This window comes from Nesoenas mayeri (genome assembly GCF_963082525.1).
Source record: "Nesoenas mayeri genome assembly, chromosome: 32".
Classification (NCBI taxonomy): domain Eukaryota; kingdom Metazoa; phylum Chordata; class Aves; order Columbiformes; family Columbidae; genus Nesoenas; species Nesoenas mayeri.
In genome coordinates this window covers 685,706-713,193 of record NC_137570.1, presented here as the reverse complement: position 1 = coordinate 713,193, position 27,488 = coordinate 685,706, and the positions used below count along the sequence as shown (strand labels likewise).

General features: G+C 66.7%; 2 protein-coding genes across 2 annotated transcripts; one reads left to right on the top strand and one right to left on the bottom strand.

Annotated features, from left to right (window-relative positions):
• Nucleotides 1–50: 50 nt before the first annotated feature.
• On the bottom strand, nt 51–4,520 carry TACO1 (translational activator of cytochrome c oxidase I). The gene is made up of 6 exons (XM_080361470.1): nt 4,482–4,520; nt 3,555–3,766; nt 2,340–2,446; nt 2,128–2,261; nt 1,573–1,741; nt 51–678 (listed from the first exon to the last, which is right to left on the bottom strand). Exons 2-6 carry the CDS (start codon nt 3,760–3,762, stop codon nt 448–450), a joined length of 849 nt encoding a protein of 282 aa, XP_080217596.1. The 5' UTR covers nt 3,763–3,766; nt 4,482–4,520; the 3' UTR covers nt 51–447.
• On the top strand, nt 3,761–27,358 carry LOC308051169 (integrin alpha-X-like; the record flags this gene model as incomplete). The annotated part of the gene is made up of 30 exons (XM_080361499.1): nt 3,761–3,833; nt 6,713–6,815; nt 6,899–7,002; nt 7,094–7,149; nt 7,534–7,648; nt 8,537–8,667; nt 9,622–9,767; nt 10,857–11,010; nt 11,708–11,858; nt 12,451–12,524; nt 13,082–13,260; nt 13,407–13,447; nt 14,210–14,364; nt 15,587–15,934; nt 17,344–17,474; nt 17,566–17,720; nt 18,847–19,001; nt 19,486–19,617; nt 20,429–20,502; nt 21,537–21,678; nt 22,310–22,459; nt 23,571–23,650; nt 23,737–23,814; nt 24,075–24,147; nt 24,605–24,712; nt 24,856–24,933; nt 25,244–25,351; nt 25,991–26,080; nt 26,730–26,840; nt 26,946–27,358. 30 exons carry the CDS (start codon nt 3,761–3,763, stop codon nt 27,027–27,029), a joined length of 3,579 nt encoding a protein of 1,192 aa, XP_080217625.1. The 3' UTR covers nt 27,030–27,358.
• Nucleotides 27,359–27,488: the final 130 nt, after the last annotated feature.

Genomic DNA, 27,488 nt, shown 5'->3' with positions numbered 1-27,488 from the left:
TGGTCACTGGGGTCAGCCAATGGGGTTGGGTCAATGGGGCCAAGGGATGGGGTGTGGTCAATGGGGTCAACCAATGGGGGCGGGTCAAAAGAAGATGGGGTGTGGTCAATGGGGTCAACCAATGGGGTGGGATCAAGGGATGGGGCGTGGCCAATGGGGTCAAGGGTTGACCCAACACCCAACGGCCCCGACCTGGGCGTGTCCGCGGCCGCCATCTTGAGCCCCGCCCACGACGCCGCTGGCCCGCCGGCCGCCATCTTGAGCGGGGGGCGGGGCAAGGGCCCCCTGGGGCCAATCACGTCCGAGGGCGACGATGACGACGACGATGACGACGACGACCCCGCCTTCCCCTACGCCTTCCTCAGCAGCCCCGCCCACTCCGACGACTGACCCCGCCCCCTCAATAAACCACGGCGCCGCCATCTTGGCGCGGGACCGGGACGGTGTTTATTGCGGCCGCGGCGCCGCCGCCTCCTCCCATTGGATGTTGTGGTGGCAGCGCGCGACGTCGGGGTGTCCGTCCAGCGCCCGCAGGAGGCGCCGCGCGCGCTCCCTGGCCTCCCCCGGCAGCGCCGCGCGTGCTCGCGGCACCAACCGCACCGCGGCCTCCAGGGGGCGCAGCCCCGCGGCCTCCAGGGCGCGCGACACGGCGCCCAGCGCCCCCGGCGCGCACAGGAACTGCGGACGGATGGACGGACGGATGGACGGACGGGGGGCGGTGAGGGGGGCGGTGTTGGTGCGGTGGCCAATGGGAGTGGAGAACGGCCAAAGAACGGCCAATGGGGTTGGGTAATGAATGCTCAAGGTCTATTGGGCGTGACTGTGCACCAGCCCCGCCCATCGTGAGCCCCGCCCCCTTCCAGCCCCACCCACCTCGGGCTCCACCCACCTTGGGCCACACCCCTTCCACCTTGAGCCCCGCCCCCTCAACCCCACCCACCTCAGGCCCCACCCTCCTCGAGCCACACCCTTAGCCCCACCCACCTTGAGCCATGCCCCCAGCCCCACCCACCTTGAGCCCCACCCACCTCAAGCCCCACCCTCAGCTCCACCCACCTTGAGCCACACCTCTTCCACCTTGAGGCCCGCCCCCCTCAGCCCCACCCACCTCCGGTCCCACCCACCATGAGCCACACCCCCCAGCCCCACCCACCCTGAACCCCACCCACTTCAGGCCCTGCCCTCTCCAGCCCCACCCACCTCAAGCCCCACCCTCAGCCCCATGCACCTCGATCCACGCCCACAGTCCCACCCCCTCAAGCCACACCCCCAGCCCCACCCCCCTCGAGCCACACCCCTTCCACCTTGAGCTCCACCCTGTCAACCCCACCCACCTCTGGCCCCACCCTCAGCCACACCCACCTCAAGCCACACCCCCTCAGCCCCACCCACCTCAAGCCCCACCCCCTCAGCCACACCCACCTTGAACCCCACCCACCTCAGACCCCGTCCTCTCCAGCCCCGCCCACCACAAGCTCCACCCCCTCCAGCCCCCCACCCACTGGAGCCGCCCCAGCCCCAACCCTCCAGCCCCGCCCACCTTGAGCCCCGCCCACCTTGAGCCCCGCCCACCTTGAGCCCCTCCCCCTCCTCATCCTCCTCCACGTCGGTGGCTCCGACGTCCAGCGCGGTCTCCAGCGCCCCCTCCAGGCCGAGCGGCCGCCCCCGCGCGTCACGGGGCGCCACGCGCACCACGCCGCGCTCCTCGAATGCGCCGCACGGCCCCTCCCGCAGCGCCGCCCTGCGCCGCACGCACGGCCTCAGCGCCGGACGCCTGGGTCCCTCCCCCCGCCCACCCCCCACTCCCAGACGCCTGGGTCCCTTCCCCCCGCCCCCCACTCCCGAACTCCTGGGTCCCTCCTCGCCCCCCACTCCCGGACGCCAGGGTCCGCCCAGACGCCTGGGTCCACCCGGACGCCTGGGTCCCTCCCCGCCCCCCACCCCTGGACGCCTGGGTCCCTCCCCGCCCCCCACTCCCAGACGCCTGGGTCCTCCCGGACGCCTGGGTCCCTCCCTGCCCCCCACCCCCGGACGCCTGGGTCCGCCCGGACGCCTGGGTCCCTCCTCGCCCCCCACTCCCGGACGCCTGGGTCCACCCGGACGCCGGGGTCCGCCGCCTGGACGCACCCGTGCTGCGCGAGCAGCAGCCGCACGTCGCGCTGGCTGCGCCGTGGGTTGTCGGTGACGATCTCCAGCAGGATGGCGGCGCCGCCGGGACCTCGCGCCTCCCACAGCAGCCGCGTGTCCGGCGACGGCCGCTCCTGGAGGGGGGAGGGGCTCAGCGAGGACCCGGGGGGCCCGTCTGTGTGTCCGTCTGTCCGTCCCCCCGCCGCACGTACCGCGCTCTGGATGGCGGCCGCGATGGACGCCTTGGGCATGTTGTTGGCGCGACATTGCTCCACCACGTTGGCCAGCTGGGGGTTGAGCGCCGGGTCTGGGCCGCCCTCTGCGGGGGGACCCCACAGCCAATGGGGTCCCACCAGCCATCCAGGAGCCAATGGGGTCCCACCAGCCACCCAGGAGCCTATGGGGTCCCACCAGCCACCCAGGAGCCTATGGGGTCCCACCAGCCACCCAGGAGCCTATGGAGGCCCATCAACCCTCCAAGGAACCAATGGGGTCCCAACAACCCATGGAAGCCCCAGTGGGGTCCCCACACCCCCCAAAGACCCAGTTGGGTCCCAACACCCCCCAAAAACCCAGTTGGGTCCCCCCACCCCCCAAAGACCCAGTTGGGTTCCCAACAGCCCCCAAAGACCCAGTTGGGTTCCCAACACCCATGGAAGACCCAGTTGGGTCCCATATGGAAGACCCAGTTGGGTTCCCCCCACCCCCCAAAGACCCAGTTGGGTCTCAACACCCATGGAAGACCCAGTTGGGTCCCATGGATGCCCCGGTTGGGTCCCCCCACCCATGGAAGACCCAGTTGGGTTCCCACCACCCCCCAAAGACCCAGTTGGGCCCCCCCAACCCCCAAAGAGCCAGTTGGGTTCCCACCACCCATGGAAGACCCGGTTGTGTCCCCCCACCCATGGAAGACCCAGTTGGGTCCCATATGGAAGACCCAGGTGGGTCCCACAGATGCCTCGGTTGGGTCCCCCAACACCCATGGAAGACCCAGTTGGGTCCCATGGTAGCCCTGGTTGGGTCCCCACCACTCCCCAAAGACCCAGTTGGGTCCCATGGACACCCCAGTTGGGTTCCCACCACCCATGGAAGATCCGGTTGGGTCCCCAACAACCTCCAAACACCCAGTTGGGTCCCCCCACCCATGGATGCCCCAGTTGGGTCCCATGGTAGCCCTGGTTGGGTCCCACCACCCCCAAAGACCCAGTTGGGTCCCATATGGAAGACCCAGTTGGGTCCCAACACCCATGGAAGACCCAGTTGGGTCCCACGGATGCCCCGGTTGAGTCCCCAACACCCATGGAAGACCCAGTTGGGTTCCCACCACCCCCAAAGACCCAGGTCGGTCCCAACACCCCCTAAAGACCCAGTTGAGTCCCCACCACCCCCAAAGACCCGGTGGTGTCCCCCGCCGTGCCCGGCCGTACCGCGCGCCGCGGAGCGCAGCAGCAGCGCCAGGCGCTGGAAGGTCCGTCCGCGCTCGGCGTCGCGCGGGCCCTTCACGTTGCGCACCTTGGACCAGCGGTTGTGCCCAGCCCCGCGCCGCGGCGACCACGGCCACGGCCACGCCGGCCACGGCCCCCGCGCCAGCGCCGCCACCCGCGGCCACCGCGCCAGCACCGCCGGCGCCGCCATGGCGCTGAGGGACCGCGTCAGCGGGCGCCACGGGCACCCCGCGCCCGGGACGCCCCAGCGGGGACCCAGGAGTTCGGGGGGACCCAACGGGGACCCAGGAGTTCGGGGGGACCCAGGAGTTCGGGGACAACCCAACAGGGGGGACCCAGGAGTTCGGAGGGACCCAGGAGTTCGGGGGGGACCCAATGGGGGGACCCAGGAGTTCAGGGGGACCCAGGTCGATGGGGACCCAGGAGTTCAGGGGGACCCAGGAGTTTGGGGACACCCCAACGGGGACCCAGGAGTTCGGAGGGACCCAGGAGTTCAGGGACGTCCCAACGGGGGGACCCAGGTCAACGGGGACCCAGGCGTCCGGGACGCCCCAACGCAGAGACCCAGGAGTTCGGGGGACCCAGAAGTTCCGGAATGCCCCAACGGGGGGACCCAGGAGTTCGGGGGGACCCAGGAGTTCGGGGGGACCCACATAGGGGACCCAGGTGTCCGGGACCCCAGGAGAGGACCCAGGTGCCCGGGGAGACCCCCAACAGGGGACCCAGGAGTTCGGGGAGAGCCCAACAGGGGACCCAGGAGTTCGGGGAGAGCCCCAACAGGGGACCCAGGTGTCCGGGAGCCCAGTGGAGGACCCAGGAGTTCGGAGACACCCCAGAGAGGGACCCAGGAGTTCGGAGACACCCCAGAGAGGGACCCAGGCGTCCGGGAACGCAAGACTCGCCCCTCACCTCGTCCGGGGACCCAGGCGTCCGAGCGCAGCCCCGCCCCTTCCCGCCGCGGGGGCCGCTGGGTAACCCCGTGTCGTTAGCGTATATTTGCATAAACCCCTCCCCTTCCGCTTGGGGAGGGGCCGGGAGGGAAGGGGGCGGGGCCGTGAGGGAGCGGGGCGGGGCCGGAGGAAGGGGGCGGGGCCGTGAGGGAGCGGGGCGGGGCCGGGGGAAGGGGGCGGGGCCGGGGAAGGGGGCGGGGCCGTGAGGGAGCGGGGCGGGGCCGGGGGAAGGGGGTGGGGCCAGGGGAAGGGGGCGGGGCTGTCACCCCCAAAAGCGCCTTTTTCACCCCAAAACGCCTTTTCCCCCCTGGGCGGGGGTGGCGGGTGTGGGGGAGGGGCTGATGGGGGGGAGGGGTGTTGGTGATGGGGGGTGATGATGGGGGAGGGGTGTTGGTGATGGGGGGTGATGGGGGGAGGGGTGTTGGTGATGGGGGGTGATGGGGGGGAGGGGTGTTGGTGATGGGGGTGATGGGGGGAGGGGTGTTGGTGATGGGGAGGGGTGTTGGTGATGGAGGTGATGGGAGGGAGGGGCCGTCACCCCCTGTCTCATTGTTGGGGGTCTGGGGGTGACAAGGGCCCAGTGACCCCAACACCCCCCCCTTCCCCCCCGGTGACCCCATGACCCCGCGGTGACCCTGCGGTGACCCCGTGGGGGTCGCAAAGGCCCCCGGGGTGGGGGTGGGGGGAGGGGCCGCTGTCCCAAGGGACGGGAAGTTGGTGACGTCACCGCGGTTGCACAAGGGGGGTGGGGGTGCTGGTGACAACCCAACTTCTGCTTCAGGTCCCCATTGTCACCATGTCCGTCCGTCCTGTCGCGTCCGTCCGGCGGCTCCTCGTCCTCCTGGGGGCCGGTGGGTGCCCGGACGCCTGGGTCCCCTATTTGGGGTGGGGGTGGGTGACACCCGGACGCCTGGGTCCCCTATTTGGGGTGGGGGTGGGTGACACCCGGACGCCTGGGTCCCCTATTTGGGGTGGGGGGTGGGTGACACCCGGACTCCTGGGTCCCTTATTTGGGGTGGGGGTGGGTGACACTCGGACGCCTGGGTCCCCTCCTGGGGTTTGGGTGCCCGGACGCCTGGGTCCCCTATGTGGGATTTCGGTGCCCGGACGCCTGGGTCCCCTATTTGGGGCTTGAGTGCCCGGACGCCTGGGTCCCCTGTTTGGGGTTTGGGTGCCCAGACGCCTGGGTCCCCTATTTGGGGTGGGGGTGGGTGACACCCGGACGCCTGGGTCCCCTCCTGATGTTTGGGTGCCTGGACGCCTGGGTCCCCTATTTGGGGCTTGGGTGCCCGGACGCCTGGGTCCCCTGTTTGGGGTTTGGGTGCCCGGACGCCTGGGTCCCCTATTTGGGATTTGAGTGCCCGGATGCCTGGGTCCCCTGTTGGGGGTGGGGTCCCGGACGCCTGGGTCCCCTCTTGGGATGGGGTCCCGGACGCCTGGGTCCCCTGTTGGGATGGGGTCCCGGATGCCTGGGTCCCCTGTTTGGGGTTTGGGTGCCCAGACGCCTGGGTCCTCTATTTGGGGTTTGAGTGCCCGGACGCCTGGGTTCCCTGTTTGGGGTTTGGGTGCCCGGACGCCTGGGTCCCCTGTTGGGATGGGGTCCCGGACGCCTGGGTCCTCTGTTTGGGGTTTGGGTGCCCGGACGCCTGGGTCCCCTGTTGGGATGGGGTCCCGGACGCCTGGGTCCCCTGTTGGGATGGGGTCCCGGACGCCTGGGTCCTCTGTTTGGGGTTTGGGTGCCCGGACGCCTGGGTCCCCTGTTGGGATGGGGTCCCGGACGCCTGGGTCCCCTATTTGGGGTTTGGGTGCCTGGACGCCTGGGTCCCCTGTTTGGGGTTTGGGTGCCCGGACGCCTGGGTCCCCTATTTGGGATTTGAGTGCCCGGACGCCTGGGTCCCCTGTTGGGATGGGGTCCCGGATGCCTGGGTCCCCTGTTTGGGGTTTGGGTGCCCAGACGCCTGGGTCCCCTATTTGGGGTTTGAGTGCCCGGACGCCTGGGTCCCCTGTTGGGATGGGGTCCCGGACGCCTGGGTCCCCTCCTGGGGTTTGGGTGCCCGGACGCCTGGGTCCCCTGTTTGGGGTTTGGGTGCCCAGACGCCTGGGTCCTCTATTTGGGATTTGAGTGCCCGGACGCCTGGGTCCCCTGTTGGGGTGGGGTCCCGGACGCCTGGGTCCGTTTCTCGGCCGCAGCGCTGACGTGCGGTGGCACCGGCGTGGACGTGGAGTCGGTGACAACGTTCTCCGGTGACGCCGGCGCCGCCTTCGGTCACAGCGTCGCCCAGTTCAGCGACGGGTGAGGAGACACCGGGCTGGGGGGGTGGGGGGACACCCCAAATTAACCCAAAATCGTGCGAATTAACCCCAAAATCCCGGCAGGGTGCTGGTGGGCGCCCCCCTGCGCCGCGACGGCGACAACCGCTCGGGGGCCGTCTATTGGTGTCGCCAGCGCCTGGGGACGTGCCAGGAGGTCTCGGTCACCGGTGAGACCCCCCCCATGTCCCCCCGTCCCCACCCGGACGCCTGGGTCCCCCCGGAAAAGGGGGTGATGACCCCCCCGCCGTGTCCCCACAGGGGCCCCCAATGCGTCGCTGGGGCTGGCGCTGGCGGCCGGGGACACCGAGGCCGTGGTGAGTGGGGTGACAGCTCATGGGGTGACAGCTCATGGGGTGGCAGCTCATGGGGTGACGTCTCATGTGGTGACAGCTCATGGGGGTGGCATCTCATGGGATGACGTCTCATGGGGGTGACAACTCAGGGGGTGACAATTCATGGGGGTGACAGCTCATGGGGTGACAGCTCAGGGGGTGACAACTCATGGGGATGACAGCTTATGGGGTGACAGCTCATGGGGTGACAGCTCATGGGGTGGAATCTCATGGGGTGGAATCTCGTGGGGGTGACAGCTCATGGGGTGACAACTCAGGGGGTGACAACTCGTGGGGTGGCAGGAGATGAACCCCCCCCGATCCGTCACCTGATGTGTCCGCGTGTCCGTCCGCGTGTCCGTCCAGGTGTGCGGCCCCACCGCCCCCCAGCTCTGTGGTCACAACGTCCACGTCCGCGGCTTCTGCGTCGTCCTGGATCCCGCGCTGCAGCCGCTGCGGCGCCTCCCGGCGGCCACGCCGGGTACGGGACACGGGGACAATGGGGACATGGGGGGACATGGGGACAATGGGGGGACATGGGGGGACATGGGGACAATGGGGGGACATGGGGACAATGGGGACAATGGGGACAATGGGGGGACATGGGGACAATGGGGGGACACGGGGGGACATGGGGACAATGGGGGGACATGGGGGGACATGGGGACATGGGGACAATGGGGGGACACGGGGGGACATGGGGACATTGGGGACAGGGGGGGACATGGGGACATGAGGAGAATGGGGGGACATGGGGGGACATGGGGATAGGGGGTGACACAGGAACATGGGGGACATGGGGACAGGGGGACAATGGGGGGACATGGGGACATGGGGACAAGGGGGGACATGGGGACATGGGGGACATGGGGGGACATGAGGGGACATGGGGGGTCATGGGGACATGGGGACAATGGGGGCACATTGGGACAATGGGGGGACATGGGGACATGGGGGACACGGGGACATGGGGGATATGGGGGACATAGGGACATGGGGACATGGGGACAAGGGGGGGACATGGTGGGACGTGGGGACAGGGGGGACATGGGGACATAGGGGACATGGGGGGACATGGGGACGGGGGGGACATGGGGGGACATGGGGACAATGGGGGGACATGGGGGGACATTGGGACGGGGGGGACATGGGGATATGAGGGGACATGGGGGATATGGGGGACATGGAGGGACATGGGGACAATGGGGACATGGGGACAATGGGGGGACATGGGGACATGGGGGGACATGGGGGGACATGGGGGACATGGGGATATGGGGATATTGGGAGGACATAGGGACACAGGGGACACAGGGACATGGGGCCATGGGGCCATGGGGCCACGGAGCCGCGGTGCCGTCCCCGGCAGAGTGCCCGCGGCGCCGCTCGGACATCGCGGTGCTGGTGGACGGGTCGGGCAGCATCAGCCGCCAGGACTTCGGCACCATGAAGAACTTCGTGCTGGAGGTGATGAGAAGGTTCCAGGGCACGGACACGCAGGTGCGGGGACACGGGACACGGGGGACAGCCCATGGGGTGACAGACCATGGGGGGACAGATCATGGGGTGACAGATCATGGGGTCATGTCTCATGGGGGTGAGGTCTCATTGGGGTGGAATCTCATGGGGTGGAATCTCATGGGGCGACATCTCACGAGGTGACATCTCATGGGGTGACATTTCATGGGGTGACAACCCATGGGGCTGAATCTCATGGGGTGACAACTCATGGGGTGACATCTCATGGGGTGACAACCCATGGGGCTGAATCTCATGGGGTGACAACTCATGGGGTGACATCTCATGGAGGTGACATCCCATGGAGGTGACATCTCATGGGGTGACATTTCATGGGGTGACAACCCATGCGGCTGAATCTCATGGGGTGACAACTCATGGGGTGACAACTCATGGGGCTGAATCTCATGGGGTGACATCTCATGGGGTGACAACTCATGGGGCTGAATCTCATGGGGTGACATCTCATGGGGTGACATTTCATGGGGTGACAACCCATGCGGCTGAATCTCATGGGGTGACAACTCATGGGGTGACAACTCATGGGGCTGAATCTCATGGGGTGACATCTCATGGGATGACATCTCATGGGGTGACAAGTCATGGGGTGGAATCTCATGGGGGTGACATCTCATGGGGTGACATCTCATGGAGTGACATCTCATGTCATGGGGTTTCACGTCATCAGGGTGATGTCTCACGGGGTGACATCTCATGGGGCTGAATCTCATGGGGGTGGAATCTCATGGGGGTGACATCTCATGGGGGTGATGTCTCATGGGGTGGAATCTCATGGGGTGTCATCTCGTGGGGTGACATCCCATGGGGTTGAATCTCATGGGGGTGACATCTCACGGGGTGACATCTCGTGGGGGTGACATCCCATGGGGTCCCACGTCTGTCGCCGCCGTCCCACGCGCGTCCGCGTGTCCCCAGTTCGCGCTGTCCCAGTTCTCCCACCTCGTCCTCGACCACTTCGGCTTCTCGGCGTTCGCGGCGGCCGCCGACCCCGCGGCGCTGCTGGCGCCGGTGCAGCAGCTGGGCAGGACCACGCGCACGGCCACCGCCATCCGACACGTGCTGTGCGTCACCCTCACCGCCTCACCCTCACCCCCGCGTCACTGTCATCCCTGTGTCACCGTCACCCCCGTGTCAGCATCACCCCCGTGTCAGCGTCACCCCCACGTCACCGTCACCCCCGCGTCACTGTCACCCCCGCGTCAGCGTCACCCCCGCATCACTGTCACCCCTGCGTCACCGTCACCCCCGTGTCAGTGTCACCCCCACGTCACCGTCATGCCTGTGTCACCATCCCCCCTGTGTCACCCTCACCCGTGTCACCGTCACCTCTGTGTCACTGTCACCCCCGCATCACTGTCACCCCCGTGTCACCGTCTCCCCTGTGTCAGTGTCACCCCCATGTCAGCGTCACCCCCATGTCACCGTCACCGCTGCATCACTGTCACCCCCGTGTCACCGTTTCCCCCCGGTCACCGTCCCCCCCTGTCACCGTCACCCCTGTGTCACCGTCACCCCCGTGTCACTGTCCCCCTGTGTCACCATCACCTCTGTGTCACCATCACCCCTGTGTTACCATCCCCCCCACGTCACCATCCCCCCTGGTCACCGTCACCCCCGCATCACCGTCCCCCCGTGTCCCCGTCCCCCCGTGTCACCATTGTCACCCCTTGTCACCGTCACCCTGTGTCACCTTCCCCCCCGTGTCCCCGTCCCCCCGTGTCACCGTTGTCACCCCATGTCCCCGTCCTCCCCGTGTCACCATTGTCACCCTGTATCACTGTCCCCCTGTCTCATCGCTGTCCCCCCGTGTCACCATTGTCACCCCGTGTCACTGTCACCCCGTGTCACCGCTGTCACCCTGTGTCACTGTCACCTCGTGTCACCGCCGTCACCCCATGTCACCACGCCCCGTGTCCCCGTGTCCCCGTGTCACCATTGTCACCCCTTGTCCCCATCCCCCCGTGTCACTGTCACCCCGTGTCACCGCTGTCCCCCCATGTCACCGTTGTCACCCCTTGTCCCCGTCCTCCCGTGTCACCATTGTCACCCTGTATCACTGTCCCCCTGTCTCACCGCTGTCACCTCATGTCACCGCTGTCCCCCCGTGTCCCCGTCCCCCCGCGTCACCGCTGTCCCCGCGTCGCCGGCAGGACGACGGCGTTTTCCGCGGCGCGGGGCGCGCGCGCCGACGCCACCAGGGTGCTGGTGGTGGTGACGGACGGGAGGAAGTTCGACGACCCGCTGGGCTACGAGGACGTCGTCCCGCTGGCCGACAGCATGGGGGTGACGCGCTACGCCATCGGGGTGCGGCCATTGTCCCCAACAATGTCCCCGTGTCCCCAACCACAGCCCCGTGGCCACAACAATGGCCCTGTGTCCCCAACAACATCCCCTTGGTCATCCCAACGTCCCCAATGTCCCCTTGGCCACCCCAATGTCCCCAACATCCCCTTGGCCATCCCAATGTCCCCTTGGCCATCCCAATGTCCCCAACGTCCCCTTGGCCATCCCAATGTCCCCTTGGCCATCCCAATGTCCCCAATGTCCCCTTGGCCATCCCAATGTCCTCAACATCTCCTTGGCCATCCCAATGTCCCCTTGGCCATCCCAATGTCCCCAACGTCCCCTTGGCCATCCCAACATCCCCAACATCTCCATCCATCTCCATCCATCCATCTGTCCATCCATCCCCAACATCTCCAACCTTATCCGTCCATCCGTCTGTCACAGGTGGGCGGGGCGTTCTGGGGGTGGGGTCAGTCTGTCTGTCCGTTGATGTCTGTCTGTCCATCCAGGTGGGCGGGGCGTTCCGGGGGTGGGGTCAGTCTGTCTGTCCGTTGATGTCGGTCTGTCCGCGCAGGTGGGCGGGGCGTTCCGGGGGGGGTTGTTGGTCTGTCCATCCATGTCCATTGATGTCTGTCTGTCCGCGCAGGTGGGCGGGGCGTTCCGGGGGTGGGGTCAGTCTGTCTGTCCGTTGACGTCCGTCGGTCTGTCCGCGCAGGTGGGCGGGGCGTTCCGGGACGCGGAGGCGCTGCGGGAGCTGCAGACCATCGCGTCGCCGCCCGCGGAGCAGCACGTGTTCCGCGTCGACAACTTCCAGGCGCTGCGGGGGATCCAGCAGCAGCTGCGGGACCAGATCTTCGCCATCGAGGGTGGGCGGGGCCGGGGGCGGGGCCCCGGGGTGCGGCCACGCCCACCTGCGGGGGGGCGGATAGGGGCGCGGACGGACGGACGCCTGGAGGGGTTTAGGGTGGGTGGATGGGGTTGGGGATGGATGGAGATGGATGGACAGGTGGATGGAGATGGGATGGATGGACAGATGGATGGAGATGGATGGACAGATGGGATGGACAGATGGACGGACAGATGGATGGAGATGGGATGGACAGATGGGTGGAGATGGATGGACAGATGGATGGACAGATGGATGGATGGATGGACAAGAGGAGATGGGATGGACAGATGGATGGAGATGGGATGGACGGACAGATGGATGGATGGAGATGGATGGACAAGTGGACATGGGATGGACAGATGGATGGATGGATGGAGATGGATGGACAGATGGATGGACAGATGGATGGACGAATGGACAAGTGGAGATGGGATGGACAGATGGATGGACAGATGGATGGATGGGTGGATGGAGATGGATGGACAGATGGATGGGTGGGTGGATGGACAGATGGATGGATGGGTGGATGGAGCTGGCCGGACAGACGGACGCCGGTCCCCGTGCCGCAGGCACCCGCTCGGCGCACAGCAGCTCCTTCCAGCTGGAGATGGCCCAGGAGGGGCTGAGCGCCCTGCTGACCCCCGTGAGTGACCCACGTCCCCAAGTCCCCACGTACCCCATGTCCCATGTCCCCACGTCCCCGTGTCTCCACGTCCCCCTGTGTCCCCGTGTCCCCCATGTCCACACGTCCTCGTGTCCCCACATCCCCGTGTCCCCGTGTCCCCACGTCCCCATGTTCCCACGTCCCCACGTCCCCATGTCCTCGTGTCCCCACACCCTCGTGTCCCCCATGTCCCCCGTGTCCCCACGTCCCGTGTCCCCACGTCCCCCCATGTCCCCATGTCCCCATGTCCCCATGTCCCCCGTGTCCCCATATCCCCACGTCCCCGTGTCCCCACGTCCCCGTGTCCCCATGTCCGTGTGTCCCCACGTCCCCCCGTGTCCCCACATCCCCCCGTGTCCCCATGTCCCCCGTCCCCCTGTGTCCCTACGCCCCCTATGTCCCCACATCCCCGTGTCCCCACGTCCCCGTGTCCCCACATCCCCATGTCCCCACGTCCCCCCACATCCCCCCATGTCCCCCTATGTCCCCCATGTCCCCATGTCCCGAGTCCCCACGCCCCCGCTGTGCACCGTCAGGATGGGGCCGTCCTGGGAGCCGTGGGCGCGTACGACTGGTCGGGCGGCGCCGTTGTCACCAGCGCCGGGGGGGACAGCGTGTTCGTCAACGCGTCGCGCGGGGACGGCGGCGACGCCAGCGACGCCTACGCGGGTGAGACAGCGGCGCCGGGTCACCGCGCTGCTCGGGGGACACCGGGGTCACCATGAGAGTCCTGGGCCGTGTTGGTGCCACCGCGGTGCTCGGAGGACACCGGTGTCCCCATGAGATCCTGGGCCGTGCTGGTGTCCCTGCGAGTGTCTTGGGGACATCAGTGTCCCCATGAGGTGTTGGTGTCCCCACCAGGATCCTGGGGCTCTGGGGCTCCCTGGTGACACCCCAACCCCGTGTCCCCCGTGTTCCCCCATGACCCTGATGTACCCCCTGACCCTATGTCCCCGTGTCCCCATGTCCCCATGTCCCCGTGTCCCCACATCCCGTGTCCCCATGTCCGTGTGTCCCCGTGTCCCCATCTCCCGTGTCCTCATGTCCCATGTCCCATGTCTGCGTGTCTCCACATCCCCATGTCCCCATGTCCCGTGTCCCCATGCCCACGTGTCCCCTGTCCCCACGTGCCATGTCCCCATGTCCCCACGTCCCCGTGTCCCCACATCCCCACGTCTGCATGTCCCCACATCCCGTGTCCCCATGTCCCGTGTCCCCCGGTCTCCCGTCCCATGTCCCCTGTCCCATGTCCCCACATCCCTGTGTCTCCACATCCCCATGTCCCCATGTCCCGTGTCCCCTGTCCCCATGTCCCATGTCCCCCATGTCCCTACATCCCCATGTCCCCATCTCCCCTGTCCCATGTCCCATATCCCCTGTCCCATGATGTCCCCTGTCCCCTGATGTCCCGTGTCCCCCATCCCATGACCCCTGTCCCTGTCCCCTGTCCCATGATGTCCCCTGTCCCATGATGTCCCGTGTCCCATGTCCCCTGTCCCATGATGTCCCGTGTCCCCTGTCCCATGATGTCCCCCGTCCCATGATGTCCCCATGTCCCCTGTCCCCTGTCCCATGATGTCCCCTGTCCCCCGTCCCATGATGTCCCCCGTCCCATGATGTCCCCTGTCCCCATGTCCCCTGTCCCCTGTCCCCCGGTGCGGCAGGGTACGCGGTGGAGCGCCTGTCGCTGTCCGTGTCCGGGGGCCGCGCGCTGGCGCTGGGCGCCCCCCGGTTCCGCCACGTCGGGCGCCTCCTGCTGTTGGTGCAGCGGCCGCACGGGGACGCCTGGGACCTGCGGGCGGAGGCCACCGGGACGCAGGTGAGCACGGGACACGGGACACGGGACATGGGACACGGGACACGGGGACATGGGGGACATGGGGGACACAGGGGACATGGGGACATGGGAGACATGGGGGACATGGGGATATGGGGGACATGAGGACATGGGGGACATGGGGACATGGGGGACATGGGGACACAGGGGAACATGGGGGACACAAGGGACACGGGGGACACGGGGACACGGGGGACATGGGGACATGGGAGACATGGGGACACGGGGGACATGGGGGACATGGGGACATGGGGGACACGGAGGACGTGGGGGACATGGGGGACATGGGGACATGGGGGACATGGGGACACGGGGGACATGGGGGACATGGGGACATGGGAAACATGGGGACACGGGGGACATGGGGGACATGGGGGACATGGGGGACATGGGGACATGGGGGACACGGGGACACGGGGGACATGGGGACATGGGGGACATGGGGACATGGGGGACATGGGGGACATGGGGGACACGAGGGGACATGGGGGACACGGGGACATGGGGGACATGGGGACATGGGGGACGCAGGGGACATGGGGGGATGAGGTTCTGGAGATGCTGGTTGAAGTTCTGGAGATGTTGGTTGAGGTTCTGGAGCTCTCGGTGTCCCCATGAAGTTCTGGAGATGCTGGTTGAGGCTCTGGAGGTGTTGGTGTCCCCAAGAGGAACCTGGGGACACTGGTGGCCCTATGGGGCTCCGGAGCTGTTGGTGTCCCCAAGAGGAACCTGGTGGCTCTATGAGGCTCTGGAGCTCTTGGTGTCCCCATGAAGTTCTGGAGATGCTGTTTGAGGTTCCTGGGGACATTGGTGTCCCCACAAGGTTCTGGAGATGCTGTTTGAGGTTCTGGAGATGCTGGTTGAGGCTCTGGAGCTCTCAGTGTCCCCAAGAGGAACCTGGGGACACTGGTGGCTCTACGGGGCTCCGGAGCTCTTGGTGTCCCCATGAAGTTCTGGAGATGCTGGTTGAGGTTCTAGAGATGCTGGTTGAGGTCCTGGAGATGCTGGTTGAGGCTCTGGAGCTCTCGGTGTCCCCAAGAGGAACCTGGGGACACTGGTGGCCCCACAAGGTTCTGGAGATGCTGGTTGAGGTTCTGGAGCTCTTGGTGTCCCCATGAAGTTCTGGAGATGTTGGTTGAGGCTCTGGAGCTCTCGGTGTCCCCAAGAGGAACCTGGTGGCCCTATGCGGCTCTGGTGTCCCCAGGTGGGCTCGTACTTCGGGGCGTCGCTGCTGGCCCTGGACGCGGACGGCGACGGCGCGGCCGAGGCGCTGCTGGTGGGGTCGCCCATGTTCTTCGGGGGCGGCGGCGGCGGGCGCGTGTCCGTGTGTCCCCTGCGCCCCCGCGGGGGGCGGCTGCCGTGCCCGGGGACGCTGCGGGGACAGCCCGGCCACCCCCTGGGCCGCTTCGGCGCCGCGCTGGCCGCGCTGGGCGACCTGGACGGCGACGGCCGCGCCGAGGTGGCCGTGGGGGCGCCCATGGAGGACGAGGGCGCCGGCGCCGTCTACGTGTTCCCGGGGGACCGCGGCGGCGTCAGGGACACCTACAGCCAGGTGGGACATGACATGGGGACACCTGCGGCCAGGTGGGACATGGGGACATGGGACATGGGATGGGGACACCTACAGCCAGGTGGGACATGACATGGGGACATCTGCAGCCAGGTGGGACATTGGGGACATGGGACATGGGATGGGGACACCTACAGCCAGGTGGGACATTGGGGACATGGGACATGGGACATGGGACATGGGACATGGGATGGGGTGACACCTACAGCCAGGTGGGACATGAGGGACATGGGACATGGGACATGGGACATGGGATGGGGTGACACCTACAGCCAGGTGGGACACTGGGGACATGGGACATGGGATGGGGACACCTACAGCCAGGTGGGACATTGGGGACATGGGACATGGGATGGGGTGACACCTACAGCCACACATTGGGTGTTGGGGACACATTGGGGACACGTTGGGGACATGGGTGGTGGGGACGTGTTGGGTGATGGGGACGTGTTGGGTGGTGGGGACACGTTGGGGACACGTTGGGTGGTGGGGACACATTGGGTGATGAGGACATGTTTGGTGTTGGGGACACATTGGGGACACAGGTGGTGGGGACACGTTGAGTGGTGGGGACATGTTGGGGACACATTGGGTGTTGGGGACACGGTGGGGACACGTTGGGTGGTGGGGACGTGTTGGGTGATGGGGACACATTGGGGACATGTTTGGGACACAAGTAGTGGGGACGTGTTGGGTGATGGGGACACGTTGGGTGTTGGGGACGCATTGGGGACATGTTGGGGACACAGCTGGTGGGGACACATTGGGTGATGGGGACACATTGGGTGATGGGGACATGTTGGGTGTTGGGGACACGTTGGGGACACATTGGGTGATGGGGACATGTTGGGTGGTGGGGACATGGTTGTAGGGACCATGTTGGGTGTTGGGGACCCTGTGTGCCCCCAACATCCCCAACGTCCCCACTGTCCCCATGTCCCCATGTCCCTGCTGTTCCCATGTCCCCTGACATCCCCCTGTCCCCATGTCCCCATGTCCCCAACATCCCCATGTCCCCCCTGTCCCCAACGTCCCCATGTCCCCACTGTCCCCAACGTCCCCATGTCCCCACTGTCCCCATATCCCCCAACACCCCCATGTCTCCACTGTCCCCATGTCCCCACTGTCCCCATGTCCCCAATGTCCCCACTGTCCCCATGTCCCCCAACATCCCCATGTCCCCAACGTCCCCATGTCCCCACTGTCCCCAATGTCCCCATGTCCCCATGTTCCCTGATGTCCCCATGTCCCCACTGTCCCCACTGTCCCCCATGTCCCCATGTCCTCTGATGTCCCCATGTCCCCACTGTCACCAACATCCCCAACATCCCCAACGTCCCCATATCCCCACCATCCCCACGTCCCCACGGTCCCCGTGTCGGTGTCCCCAGCGCGTCCCCGGCCGCGGTTTGGCCGGCGCGCCGCGCTTCTTCGGCCAATCTCTGAGCGGCGGCCGCGACGTGACCGGGGACAACCTGCCCGACGTGGCCGTGGGCGCGCGGGGACGCGTCCTGCTGCTCAGGTGACACCGCGCGCCCCCCGGGGACATCGGGGACATCGAGGTGGGGGGACGCGGCCACACGACCCGCTCGCGCGTCCCCTCCCCCCCCCAGGGCCCCCCCGCTGCTGCGGCTCCGCGTGGCCGTGACCTTTGACCCCCGCGAGGTCCCCGCGGTCACCGAGTGTCCCCAAGGGGACGCGGCCCCGCGGGAGGTGGCCCGGGCCACCCTGTGCTTCAGCGCCACCAAGAGGACGCCGGACGCCTTCGGTGAGACCCCCGGGGTCCACACACCCCACACATGTCCCCAGGGCCCCCAAGATGTCCCCAGGGCCACCCAGATGTCCCCAAAGCCACCCACGTGTCCCCAAAGCCACCTACATGTCCCCAGACCCCCTACATGTCCCCAAGACCACCCAGATGTCCCCAAACCCCTCACATGTCCCCCAAACCCCCCACATGTCCCCAAGACCACCCAGACGTCCCCAGACCCCCCACATGTCCCCAAAGCCACCCAGATGTCCCCAAAGCCACCCACATGTCCCCAAGGCCACCCACATGTCCCCAGACCCCCCCCATGTCCCCAAAGCCACCCAGATGTCCCCAGGGCCACCCACATGTCCCCAAAGCCACCCACATGCCCTCAGGACCCCCAAACCCACCGTGTCCCCTGTCCCCTCAGGTCCCCAAGTCTCAGTGGCCCTGGACCCTGTGTCCGTGTCCCCAACTCCTGTGTGCCCCATGTCCCATGTCCCCATGTCCCCGTCTCCCTGTGTCCCCATGTCCCCAGGTGCCCATGTGTCCATGTCCCTGCGGTACCACGTCCCATGTCCCCATGTCCCGTGTCCCCATGTCCCCAGGTGTCCGTGTCCCTGCGGTACCGCGTGTCCCATGTCCCCGTGTCCCATGTCCCATGTCCCCATGTCCCCATGTCCCCATGTCCCCGTGTCCCATGTTCCCAGGTACCCAGGTGTCCATGTCCCTGCAGTACCGGGTGTCCCATGTCCCCATGTCCCCATGTCCCATGTCCCCATGTCCCATGTCTCCAGGTGCCCAGGTGTCCGTGTCCCTGCGGTACCGCGTGTCCCATGTCCCCGTGTCCCATGTCCCCGTGTCCCATGTCCCCATGTCCCATGTCCCCAGGTGCCCAGGTGTTCGTGTCCCTGCGGTACCGCGTGTCCCATGTCCCCGTGTCCCATGTCCCCGTGTCCCATGTCCCATGTCCCATGTCCCCAGGTGCCCAGGTGTTCGTGTCCCTGCGGTACCGCGTCCCATGTCCCCGTGTCCCATGTCCCCGTGTCCCATGTCCCATGTCCCATGTCCCCAGGTGCCCAGGTGTCCGTGTCCCTGCGGTACCGCGTGTCCCATGTCCCCATGTCCCCACGTGTGTCCCCAGGTACCCAGGTGTCCGTGTCCCTGCGGTACCGCGTGTCCCTGGACCCCGGGCGCGCGAGGGTCCGCGCCGTGTTCCCCGGGGACGTCACCGTTGTCACCGGGACCCTGAGCCTGCGCCCGGGACGGACGTGCCGGAGCCTGCCCGTGGCCTTGGCCGTGGGTGACACGGGGACACCGGGGTGACAGGGGGGGTCCTGGGGGTCACTGGGGTCACCCGGCCATTGGGACTTGGGGGTGACATGGGGAGTCCTGGGGGTCCCAGGGGTGACATGGGGGTTCATGGGGGTCACAGGGGTCACCCGGCCATTGGGACTTGGGGGTGACATGGGGAGTCCTGGGGGTCCCAGGGGTGACATGGAGGTTCATGGGGGTCACAGGGGTCACCCGTCCATGGGGACATGGGGGTGACATGGGGGTCCTGGGGGTCACAGGGGTCACCCGTCCATGGGGACATGGGGGTGACACTGGGGGGGTCACACGGGGGTCACCTGTCCATGGGGACATGGGGGTCCCAGGGGTGACATGGGGGGGTCACAGGGGGTCACCTGTCCATGGGGACATGGGGGTGACATGAGGGTTCATGAGGGTCACCTGTCCATGGGGACATGGGGTGACCTGGGGGGGGACACGGGGGTCCCAGGGGTGTCCCCAGGACACGCTGACCCCCCTGAAGCTGCAGTTGAGCTACGAGGCCACCGGGGACCCCCTGGGAATGGCCGGGGGGCTGAGACCAGCGCTGAGCCCCGACTCGGACACCGGGACAACGGCCACGGTGGGGACATGGGGACAATGGGGACATGGGGACAATGGGGGCGATGGGGACATGGGGACAATGGGGACAATGGGGACAATGGGGGCTGAGACCAGCGCTGAGCCCCGACTCGGACACCCCGACAACGGCCACGGTGAGGGGACATGGGGACAATGGGGATATTGGGGACAATGGGGACAATGGGGACATGGGGACAGTGGGGACAATGGGGACATGGGGATAATGGGGACAGTGGGGACAATAGGGACATTGGGGACAATGGGGACAATGGGACATGGGGACAATGGGGACAGGGGGACATGGGGACAATGGGGACAATGGGGACATTGGAGACAATGGGGACAATGGGGACATGGGGACAGTGGGGACAATGGGGACAATGGGGACATGGGGACAATGGGGACAGTGGGGACAATAGGGACATTGGGGACAATGGGGACATAGGGACATGGGGACATGGGGACAGGGGGACATGGGGACAATGGGGACAATGGGGACAGGGGGACAATGGGGACATGGGGACATGGGGACAATGGGGACAATGGGGACATGGGGACAATGGGGACAGTGGGGACAATAGGGACATTGGGGACAATGGGGACAATGGGACATGGGGACAATGGGGACATGGGGACATGGGGACATGGGGACAATGGGGACATTGGGGACAATGGGGACAATGGGGACATGGGGACAATGGGGACAATGGGGACATGGGGACAATGGGGGCAATGGGGACAATGGGACATGGGGACAATGGGGACATGGGGACAATGGGGTGGCCGGACGGACGGACGCCGTGTGTCCCCAGCTCCCGTTCCAGCAGAACTGCGGCTCTGACGGCGTCTGCACCGACGACCTGCGCGTCACCTGCGCCATCACGGGGTGCGTGTCCCCGGCTGTCCCCAACTGTCCCCAAGTGTCCCCAGCTGTCCCCAAGTGTCCCCAAGCCCTGTGTGTCCTCAACCCCCCCAACCCGATGTCAGTGTCACCCTCCGTGTCCCCGCCAGCCCGGACATGCTGGTCCTGGGGGTGTCACTGTCACTGTGTCCCTGTGTCACTGTTCCTGTGTCACCGAGTCCCTGGGTGTCACCGTCACTGTGTCACTGTCACTGTGTCACCGTCACTGTGTCACCATCACTGTGTCCCTGTGTCACTGTCCCTGTGTCACCGAGTCCCTGGGTGTCACTGTCACTGTGTCACCGTGTCACCGTCACTGTGTCCCTGTGTCACCGTCCCTGTGTCACCGTCACTGTGTCACCGAGTCCCTGGGTGTCACCGTCACTGTGTCACCGTCACTGTGTCCCTGTGTCACCGTCACTGTGTCACCGAGTCCCTGGGTGTCACCGTCACTGTGTCACCGTCACTGTGTCCCTGTGTCACCGTCACTGTGTCACCGAGTCCCTGGGTGTCACCGTCACTGTGTCACCGTCACTGTGTCACCATCACTGTGTCCCTGTGTCACTGTCCCTGTGTCACCGAGTCCCTGGGTGTCACCGAGTCCCTGGGTGTCACCATCACTGTGTCACCGTCACTGTGTCCCTGTCACTGTGTCACTGTCCCCGTGTCACTGTCACTGTGTCACCGTTCCTGTGTCACCGAGTCCCTGGGTGTCACCATCACTGTGTTACTGTCCCTGTGTCACCGAGCCCCTGGGTGTCACCGTCACTGTGTCACCATCACTGTGTCACCGTCACTGTGTCACTGTCCCTGTGTCACCGAGTCCCTGGCTGTCACCGTCACTGTGTCACTGTGTCACTGTCCCTGTGTCTCCGAGTCCCTGGGTGTCACCGTCACTGTGTCACTGTGTCACTGTGTCACTGTCCCTGTGTCACCGAGTCCCTGACTGTCACCGTCACTGTGTCACCATCACTGTGTCACTGTCCCTGTGTCACGTGTCCCTGTCCCATTGTCCCCAGGCTGGACACGCTGGTGTTGGGTGTCACCGAGTCCGTGACTGTCACCGTCACTCTGGCCAATCACGGCGAGGACTCGTACGGGGCCCTGGTCACCCTGGGCCACCCGCGGGGGCTGCGCTACCAGCGCGCGACGGTGCTGCAGGTGACGTCCCCAACATGTCCCCGGGGTCCCCAAGATGTGTCCCCAAGTTCTACAGGCGTCCCCAAGGTCCCCAAGACCCCCCAGGTGTCCCTGAGACTCCCCAGTTGTCCCCAAGAGCCCCCAGAGTCCCCAAGACCCCCCAGATGTCCCCAAGGTCTCCAGATGTCCCCAAGAGTCCTCAAGACCCCCCAGGTGTCCCCAAGACCCCCCAGACGTCCCCAAGAGCCCCCAGAGTCCCCAAGACCCTTGAGATGTCCCCAAGGTCTCCAGGGGTCCCCAAGACCCTCAAGATGTCCTCAAGACCCTTGAGATGTCGCCAAGGTCTCCAGATGTCCCCAAGAGTCCCCAAGAGCCCCCATGTGTCCCCAAGACCCCCAGAGTCCCCAAGACCCTTGAGATTTTCTCAAGACCCCCCAGGTGTCCCCAAGGTCTCCAGGGGTCCCCGAGACCCTCAAGATGTCCCCAAGACCCTTGAGATGTCCCCAAGCCCCCCCGGTGTCCCCAAGCCCTCCATGTCCCCAAGGTCCCCCATGTCCCCAAGCCCCCCATGTCCCCAAGCCCCCGCCATGTCCCCAAGCCCCCCATGTCCCCAAGCCCCCCGCGTCCCCCCCCTGACCCGCGTGTCCCCCAGGCCAGCGGGCGCCCCGTGTCCCTGCGCTGCGGCGCCGACCCCCCCGAGGGCCACGGGGACCGGGGACAGGGGGACCGGGGACAGGGGGACGCGGGGCGCGGGGCCACCCACTGCCTGCTCAGCCCCCCCATCTTCCGCGCCGCCTCCCAGGTGGGTGTCCCTGGCCCCATTGTCCCACTGTCCCGTTGTCCCATTGTTCCATTGTCCCCATGTCCCATTATCCCATTGTTCCATTGTCCCCTTTATCCCATTGTCCCAAATATCCCCATGTCCCATTATCCTACTGTTCCATTGTCCCATTGTTCCATTGTCCCCATGTCCCCATTGTCCCATTGTCCCAAATGTCCCCATGTCCCTTTATCCCATTGTTCCATTGTCCCATTACCCTCATTGTCCCATTGTCCCCATTGTCCCCTTTATCCCCATTGTCCCCATGTCCCCAATGTCCCATTATCCCCATTATCCCATTATTCCCATTGTCCTAATTAGCCCCATGTCCCCATTGTCCCCTTTATCCCATTGTCCCCACTATCCCATTGTTCCCATTATCCCCTTGTCCCCATTGTCCCCCATTATCTGTATTGTCCCATTAACCCCATTGTCCCCATTAAACCCATGTCCCCATTGTCCCCCATGTCCCCCATTATCCCATTGTCCCCATTTTCCCCCATGTCCCCCTTTATCCCACTGTCCCCATTATCCCATTATCCCCCATGTCCCCATGTCCCCGATGTCCCCCATGTCCCCGTTGTCCCCACTGTCCCCATTGTCCCCATCGCCCCCATTGTCCCCCATGTCCCCATGTCCCCGTTGTCCCCACTGTCCCCATTGCCCCATTGTCCCCACCATCCCCATTATCCCCACTGTCCCCACTGTCCTCATTGTCCCCATCGCCCCCATTGTCCCCATGTCCCCACTGTCCCCATTGTCCCCATCGCCCCCATTGCCCCCATTGTCCCCAATGTCCCCACTATCCTCGTGTCCCCAATGTCCCCATGTCCTCTTTGTCCCCATTGTCCCCATTATCCCCCACGTCCCCATTGTCCCCATTGTCCCCACTGTCCCCATTATCCCTCATGTCCCCACTGTCCCCATTATCCCCCATGTCCCCATTATCCCCCATGTCCCCACTGTCCCCATCGCCCCCATTGTCCCCATTGCCCCCATTGTCCCCATTGCCCCCATGTCCCCATTGTCCCCATTATCCCATTGTCCCTATTATCCCCCATTGTCCCGCTGTCCCCATGTCCCCGTGTGGCAGGTGACGTTTGCGGTGACGCTGTCGGTGTCCCCGCTGGCGGAGCTCGGGGACGTGCTGGAGGTGACGGCCAACGCCAGCAGGTCGGGGACACGGGGACACGGGGGGACACGGGGGGACACGGGGGGGACACGGGGGGACCCGCCTGTGACGTCACTTCCTGCCGCAGCGACAACGGGGTGATGGGGCCGCGGGGACATCGCGCCACCGTCCCGGTCAAGGTCGGGGTCACCGTGGTTGTGGCCAGGTAGGGACGGCACCGCTGCCACCCCCTGTCCCCATGGCCCCGTGTCCCCATGGCCCCGTGTCCCCATGGCCCCTGTGTCCCCTTGTCCCCAGTGTCCCTATGTCCCCTGTGTCCCCATGTCCCCAATGGTGTCCCCATGTCCCCAGTGGTGTCCCCTGTGTCCCCATGTCCTCTGTGTCCCCATGTCCCCCTGTGTCCCCATGTCCCTCATGTCCCCCAGTGTCCCCAATGTCCCCAGTGTCCCCAATGTCCCCCAATAGCTCCCCGGACTCCACCAAGTTCGTCACCATTTCCAAGGGAGAGGACAGAGCCAACGTCACCCACAGATACGAGGTGACGCCGCCCAGACGCCTGGGTCCCCCCGAACTCCTGGGTCCCCCTCCTGAACTCCTGGGTCCCTCCCGAACTCCTGGGTCCCCTCCCGAACTCCTGGGTCCCTCCCGAACTCTTGGGTCCCCCCGAACTCCTGGATCCCCTCCTGGACTCCTGGGTCCCGCCCCGAACTCCTGGGTCCCCCCGAACTCCTAGGTCCCCCCCCGAACTCCTGGGTCCCCCCGAACTCCTGGGTTCCCCCCTGAACTCTTGGCTCCCCTCCCCGAACTCCTGGGTCCCCCCGAACTCCTGGGTTCCCCCCTGAACTCCTGGCTCCCCTCCCCGAACTCCTGGGTCCCCCTCGAACTCCTGGGTCCCCCCCGAACTCCTGGGTCCCTCCCCGAACTCCTGAGTCCCCCTCCGAACTTCTGGGTCCCCCGAACTCCTGCGTCCCTCCCGAACTCCTGGGTCCCCCCAGGTGAAGCTGCTGGGGGGCCGTGTCCCCCCCCTCAACGTCACCATCCTGGTCCCCACGGTGCTGGGGGGGATGCAGCTTTGGGAGCAGCTGGAGGTGACACCCGAGGAGGTGACGTCCGTGTCCTCCCCCAAAAAACGGGGTCACCCCCCCCAAAAACGGGGAGACCCCCCCAAACACGGGGTCACCCCCCCCAAAAACGGGGTGACCCTCCCAAACGGGGTGACCCCGCGCCCCCTGACCTGTGTCCCCAGGCCGCGGTTGAGTGCTGGGGGGTCACGGAGCACCCGGGGGTCCCCGACCCCCCCCCGCTGCGCGAGCGCCCCCTGCTGGTGAGTGACACGCACGGGGACCCGTGTACTGACCCCGTGACCCCTGACCCCTGTGACCTCTGTGACCCCGTGACCTCTGTGACCCTCCTGATCCCCTGATCTCTGTGACCCCGTGACCCTCCTGACCCCCTGACCTCTGTGACCCTCGTGACCCTCCTCACCCCTCTGACCTCTATGACCCTGTGACCTTTCCTGACCCCTGTGACCCTCCTGACCTTTGTGACCCCGTGACCTCTGTGACCCCCGTGACCCTCCTGACCCCCGTGACCCCCTGACCCCTGTGACCCCTGACCCCGTCGCTGCGCCCCAGGACTGCGCGGTCGCCGGGTGCCGGGAGCTGCAGTGCCGGGTGCCCGCGCTGGAGCCCCCCCGGAGCCTGGGGGTCAGGGTGGGGGGCACCCTGCGGCTGGCCTGGATGGTGAGGGGCGGGGGGGCTGGGGGGTGGGGGATGTGGGGCTGGGGGGGGATGTGGGGACGTGGGGGGGCTGTGGGGAAATGTGGGGAGATGTGGGGCTGGGGAGTGATGTGGGGCTAGGGGGGTGTGGGGGGATGTGGGGCTAGGGGGACATGGGGGGGATGTGGGGGATGTGGCGCTGGGGGGGATGAGGGGCTGGGGGGTGTGGGGGATGTGGGGCTGGGGGGCTGTGGGGCTGGGGAGATGTGGGGCTGGGGGGGACATGTGGGGACATGGGGGAGATGTGGGGCTGGGGGGGTGTGGGGGATGTGGGTCTGGGGGGGATGTGGGGCTGGGGGGGTGTGGGGGACATGGGGGGGATGTGGGGCTGGGGGAGATGTGGGGCTGGGGGGGGATGTGAGGAACATGGCGGGGTGTGAGGGGAATGTGGGGGATGTGGGGCTGGGGGAGGATGTGGGGGATGTGGGGCTGGGGACATGGGGGGGCTGGGGGGCTGTGGGTCTGGGGGATGTGGGGACATGGGGGGGGTGTGGGGCTGGGGGGATGTGGGGCTGGGGGTTGTGGGGGCTGTGGGTCTGGGGGGTGTGGGGCAGCCCCCCAGGCCCGGGGCCGCAGGGGCCGCGGGTGACCCCCCGCCCCCAGGCCCAGCAGCCGCGGGCGCTGCTGCGCAGCTCGGCTCAGCTGCAGCTGGACCCGCGGCACCGCAACCGCGCCGGCGCGCAGCGCCCGCAGGTGCGCCCGGACGCCTGGGTCCCTTGGTTGGGGGGTTGGGGCTCCCGGACGCCTGGGTCCCTCATGGGTTGTGGGTCCTGGATGCCTGGGTCTCTTGGTTGGGGGTTTGGGGGTCCCGGACGCCTGGGTCCCTTGGTTGGGGGTTTGGGAGTCCCGGACGCCTGGGTCCCTCATGGGTTGGGGGTCCCGGACACTTGGGTCCCTTGGTTGGGGGGTTGGGGGTCCCAGACACCTGGGTCCCTTGGTTGGGGGTGTTTGGGTCCCCCGGATGCCTGGGTCCCTCAGGTGGAGTTCCCGGACGCCTGGGTCCCTCATGGGTTGGGGGTCCCGGACACTTGGGTCCCTTGGTTGGGGGGAGTTTTGGGGCTCCCGGACACCTGGGTCCCTCTGGACTTGGGGGTCCCGGACGCCTGGGTCCCTCAGGTGGAGTTCCCAGACACTTGGGTCCCTTGGTTGGGGAGTTTTGCGTCCCCCGGACGCCTGGGTCCCTGGGTTGGGGGGTTGGGTTCCCCGGACGCCTGGGTCCCTTGGTTGGGGGGTTTTGGGTCCCCCGGACGCCTGGGTCCCTTGGTTGGGGGGTTGGGTCCCCCGGACGCCTGGGTCCCTGGGTTGGGGGGTTGGGTCCCCCGGACGCCTGGGTCCCCCGCAGGTGCAGACGGAGCTGGAGCGCCCGGAGCCCCCCAACCCCCTGCCCCTCATCCTGGGGGGCAGCGCGGGGGGGCTGCTGCTGCTGGGGCTCGCGGCCCTGGGGCTCTACAAGGTGAGGGGGCGGGGCCTGGGGAGCCACGCCCACTTGGGGGGACGGGGGCGGGGCCTCCTGCCCCTCCCCCACCTCACCCCCCCCCCCCATTTCCTGCCCCCCAAGTTGGGGTTCTTCAAGCGCCGCTACAAGGAGCTGATGGAGGGGGAGGGGGCGCCCACGGCCCCCCTGGGCGACCCCCAGCAGTGACGGGACCCCCGGACGCCTGGGTCCCCCCCGGATGCCTGGGTCCCCCCCTGAACGCCTGGGTTTCCCCCCGGACGCCTGGGTCCCCCCCGGACGCCTGGGTCCCTCCCGAACTCCTGGGTCCCCCCCTGAATGCCTGTGTCCCCCCCTCGGACGCCTGGGTCCCCTCCAAGATTCCAGAGGGGTGACTCCCGGACGCCTGGGTCCCTTCTGAGGGGGGTCACCAGGACGCCTGGGTCCCCTCAAACTTAGAAGGGGGGGTCACCCGGACGCCTGGGTCCCTCCCCGGACGCCTGGGTCCCCCCAGTCTGCCAATAAACCCGCTTGGCTGCTCCTGTCTCAACTTGAATGTTTTAGGGGGGTCGGGGGGTCACACCCGGACGCCTGGGTCCCTCCTGAACTCCTGGGTCCCTCCTGAACTCCTGGGTCCCCCCCTGAACTCCTGAGTCCCCTCCCGAACTC